The following is a 4,797-nucleotide window of genomic DNA, read 5'->3' on the forward strand; positions in this document are numbered from 1 at the left end:
ATTAAATACAAAAACTAACAAGTTCTTAGATTTTTTTTCACACGAGATGATGCTAGGGCCACACTGGAATTTTGCACCTCAAAGCCAAGATATGACTGTAAAATTAGGTAAAAGTACCATTGAATCAATAAATCGGTGTGATCAGTAACAAATAGTTAAAGTTAATTAAGAAAGTGGTATTTGGGAATAGTCCTTTCGGGACGATGGCAAATTATACAAATTCCCGTTTGGTGGATGGTCCGTTGCGCCGCCGCTGGCGCTGTGCTGCGTGGCGTTGCGACGTTGCGCGCCGCGCGTGTCACCCACCGAGCTGGGGGTGTCCGTCTCGCTCTCGCCGTCCGCTCCCGCACCCCGCGGGCCGCGTGGTAGTGGTAGAGAGAGGCGGCGAGAAATCGAGAGTATCCCATCGATTCGAGGTGGGGAAGAACCGAAACGCAGCCGGCGTTCAAACCTCGAGAAAACCCTAATCCCCTCCCCCAGCCCAGCCCAGCCCCGCGTCCCTCCGCCATGGCCCCGAAGCGCCCGGCCGCCGCGTCGGGCTCGGCCTCCGAGGCCTCCGACGGCGAGGCGGCCCGCCGCCGCTCGCGCTCCCCTTCGCGGAGCGCCTCCCTGTCGCGCTCCCGCTCCCGCTCCCGCTCCCGATCCAAGACCCCGCCCTCCAGCGTCCACCCCAACGCCGTCGTGCTATCCTCCAACCCCGCCGCCGTCGACTTCGCGGCCGCGTCCGACTCCGAGGCCGGCGCCGACGCCCGCCTCGCCTCCCCGAGGCGCAGCCGCGAGCGCTCCCCGCGCCTCCACTCCGACTCCGACAACTCCGCCGCGGCCGCTGAGGCGGCCGTGGCCGCCGCGTCCGACGACGGCGACGACGAGGACAACGCCACACCGCCCCCTCGCTCCCGCCGCTCCACCCGCGTCGAGGCCGCCAGCGTCAAGCCTATCAGCTCCCGCCCAATGGACGGGTCACGCCGCCCGGCTGCAGCCTCATCCCAGTCCCAGAGGCGCTCCAAGCGGCCCCGCAGCGCCCCCTCCCATCACTCCCCGGAGCAGCAGAAGCGCCAGCCGCGGGTTTGGAACCCAGAAGACGAGGTCACCATCCTGCGTGCCCTCATCTCCTACCGTGCCAAGAACGGCGCGCTCCCCGCGTCCTCTCAGGACACCGGCAAGCTACACAATATGATTCGCGGGCAGCTTACTGTTAAGGCATCTACCACCCAGCTTAGTGATAAGGTCCGGCGGCTCAAACATAAGTACAATTTGATCTTGACTCGTGTTACCAAGAATGGGCGGGATCCAGACTTGCCAACAGCCCATGACCGTGAAGTTTATGAACTTAGCAGGAAAGTTTGGGGTTCAAAGACCAGTGGTGCTGGTGCTGGTAGTGCAGGTGGAGGTGGCCGTGTATATGAGAATGCTGAGGTTGCAGGTAGCGATGAAGAGCAAGGGAGCAGAGAGAGTGATGAGGACATGGAGAGTGGGTGGGATGACCGTGATCACAGGAACAAGAGAATGAAGGCAATTACTGTTGCAAATGGGAATGGGAGTGCCATTGCGATTGGGGGTAGGAGTGCCCATGGCAATGGCAGCAGGAAGGGTGATGTTGCTGAGAACGAGAAGGACATGTACCCATACCTTTGGGAGGCTGTTGAGGAGCTGTCCAAGGAGCACCCGAGTGGGACTGCGTTTAGGAAGGCTTTTGGTGTGCTTGATGGTTCAAGGGCACGGGCAATGGAGGAGAAGCTGAACAGGTTTAGGCTCTCGGAGATAAGGCAGCAGCTGCGCCGGATGGACTTGATGAAAGAGACAATCAAGATGGTGCTTGATGCACTGGAGGGCACTGATTGATTAGACTGCAATTGACATACTTTTGGGTTTTGGAGGACATTGTCTGGTGAGAATGCCGCTTAAAAAGGTGATCAGTGTTGCTGGTGCCTAGGGTAGTCTAATTCTGATGTTATGGATATAGATCTTTGGTTATGTTAACTTTTGTGGACAAGGACATAGTTGCCTCAATCAAAATTAGATCTGTTGAAGCTTATGAGCCATCTATTATATCTTTGCTATGAATGCTTACATTTGGTGTAGGTGCTTTTCTCATTTTTGTTTTAGAGTCTGTTTGGGAGAGCTTTAGATTCTGAGAAGCAGCTGCTTGGTAGCCAGCTTCTGAGAATCTGGAAAAGCTCCTAAACCCAGCTTCTCCAGCTTCTGGATTCTTAGTTCATTTTCCAGAATCCGTAACTACAGATTCTCAGAAGCTGTGAACCGTTTGGGGCAGCTTCTGGCAGCCCAAAAGCTGCAGCTGGGAGAAGCTCCCCCAAACAGGCCCTTATAGTACATCGTAGCGGGGAGGTTTGCATTTAAACTATTGCTTAATTTCTCTTGATGCTCACTTAGTTCCTGCAACAGAATTAGTAAATTACAGTAGTGATGTGTGAGTTGGTACATTTTGTAGTAGTTGATCAACCCTCACGATTATATCAGTTTTATAGGCTTATGGCTTGGCTTAATTCTTAGGGTGATGACATCTCATTTTTCTTTTAAATTACATCAAAGTGGGGAGGTTTGCATTTAAACTACTGCAGAATTTGTCTTGATGCTCACTTAGTTTCTGCAACAGAATTACTAAATTACATAAGTGATGTGTGAGTTGGTACACTTTGTAGTAGTTGATTAACCCTCACGATTATATCAGTTTTGTAGGCTTATGGCTTAGCTTAATTCTTACGGTGATGACATCTCTTTCCAGATATGCAATCATTGTATGCTAGGAATACATTGAAATTTCATAGCTAAAGGATGGTGTGTAGTTATAGGATGATAGTGGTATATTATAAGCAGTTGGACCAATAACTGTGATTATAGTGGGGAATGGTGCAATCTGGATAGTGATATTCAATACCCATACAAGTGTTTGTGTTATGCGGGAATTTGAGTTGGAGCTTTACCAAAGAAACATGGGACTGAAAGAAATTCAGAACTTTACCAAACAATGCAAAGATTGCCCCTGTTTTATTGCCTTCGCTAATGGCATTTACTCTAGCAATTTTTTTTAAAAAAAATCTGGATGAAGTTATATTGATTGAGTGGGAAATAGCCTGTGGCTCAAGCTACTTTTGGGTAGCAAATGGGTCAGCACACATGACATGGAACTTATTGCTCTCCTGGGCATTATTTGGTCATGGCTTTGCCTGTCCTGCAAGGGAGATTTGGTTTATTGCTTCTATATGTTTATATGACACATGCAGCCTACTTGGGCTAGTAGCTCCTCATCCTTGGTCTTTGAACATGAAGTTATTATACAATAATGGACTTTATTTTGGTGATCAAAAAGCATGATAACGTCAGCTCAAGTTATGCTGTTCCATACTTGAACATGAAACAGAATTGCCCTTTAGTCTGTCAGAAAACAAAAGTGTGCCACCAGCCCGCCAGTCAAATAGCTCAATCACACATGGTCAAGCTGTTCAGTGAACCTGGCCTAAGACCGTTTTTGATGTAGATAATAGATATGCATGATGATGAGATGCTTAAGTTCTCAAGGCATCTTACAAGAACACCATTTGCATCCACCTTTGCCTGTTTCCATGCCAATGTAAGTGGTGTGCAATGAGCGATGTGTTTTTGCATTATGTGTTGTGTTTCTTATCTGTTCGTGTGCTTAGTTGGTCTGTAAACACTCACACTAACTGGTTGTTGTCGGTGCTTCCTTTCTGTGATTTAGGTAATAAAATTAAGCTGCATTTCATATTGAAATTATCAAATGATGGATTGATGTTGGCCTGCGTTACCAGATTTGATTCTGTGTCTGCTATCACTAATACAGTCTTATGCAATCGGAAAGGATGTCCTTTTGACCTCTTGCTCACTCGTGATCTTTAGTCAGGTTGCATTTCATCCTGAAAATATCAAATGCTGACTGACGTAAACTTGTGTACCTGGATTTGATTTTGTGGTTACTATCACTGATTCAGAGTTTGTGTAATCAGGAATGATGTCCTTTTGATCTCATGTTCGCTCATGATCTTGAATCAGGCTGCATTTCATCTTGAGATTATCAAATGCTGATTGATGTTAGCTGGTGTAGCCAGATTTGATTTTGTGGCTACTAGCATCACAAATTCAGAGTCTTACGCAACTATAAAGGTAAAGGATGCCCCTTTGACCTCGTGCTCGCTCCTGATTTTGTATCAAATGCTGATTGACGATTTTTAGGTTGTGTAGCCGCCCAGATTTGATTTTGTGGCTATTATCACAAATTCAGACTCTTGTGCGATAAGAGAGACTATCCCTTTCACCTCTTGCTTATTGCTTCCTCCTAAAATTGGAGATTATGAACTATCTATTGTTTCCTGAAGATGCTGCGAGATGTATTAATTTTCCAGAATTGCTTGTGCATGTTAAGTAGGGAGAGTTGCATTGTCCTTTTACGTTGAGGGGATTTTGCAGCTCACGCAGGCTGCGTTCGCTGTGGGTGTCAGCAATCTATTGCCTCTGCAGAACGTCGTTCTTAGCCAGGCCCAAAAGCATTAGGCTTGGGCTCATACTGTCCAACCTTTGGTAGCATCCACAAGTTCGCTATGTTGTTTTCTCACGAAAAAAAAAAGGTTCGATGCCTCAAAAAAAAAAGAAAAAAAAGGTTCGATATGGTGTCAGATGAGGTAAATACACAACGGAAGCAAGGAATTACTACCTGTCTTAAAATATTTATCTATTACTCTCTCTCTATTTCGATAGGTAACAACATTGATTTTTTGGTACGCGTTCAACCATTCGTATTATTTAAAAAAATATACAAATATG

The 4,797-nt window shown here is 47.3% G+C and overlaps 1 protein-coding gene across 1 annotated transcript; it reads left to right on the forward strand.

Moving 5' to 3' along the window:
- The first annotated feature begins 346 nt into the window (after window positions 1–346).
- LOC102717547 (STOREKEEPER protein-like) lies at window positions 347–2,074 on the forward strand. Its single transcript, XM_015840147.2, has one exon. It carries the CDS (start codon window positions 508–510, stop codon window positions 1,840–1,842), a length of 1,335 nt encoding a protein of 444 aa, XP_015695633.2. The 5' UTR covers window positions 347–507; the 3' UTR covers window positions 1,843–2,074.
- The last annotated feature ends 2,723 nt before the right edge of the window (window positions 2,075–4,797 follow it).

The sequence above is a fragment of the Oryza brachyantha genome, chromosome 8 (genome assembly GCF_000231095.2).
Source record: "Oryza brachyantha chromosome 8, ObraRS2, whole genome shotgun sequence".
NCBI lineage: Eukaryota > Viridiplantae > Streptophyta > Magnoliopsida > Poales > Poaceae > Oryza > Oryza brachyantha.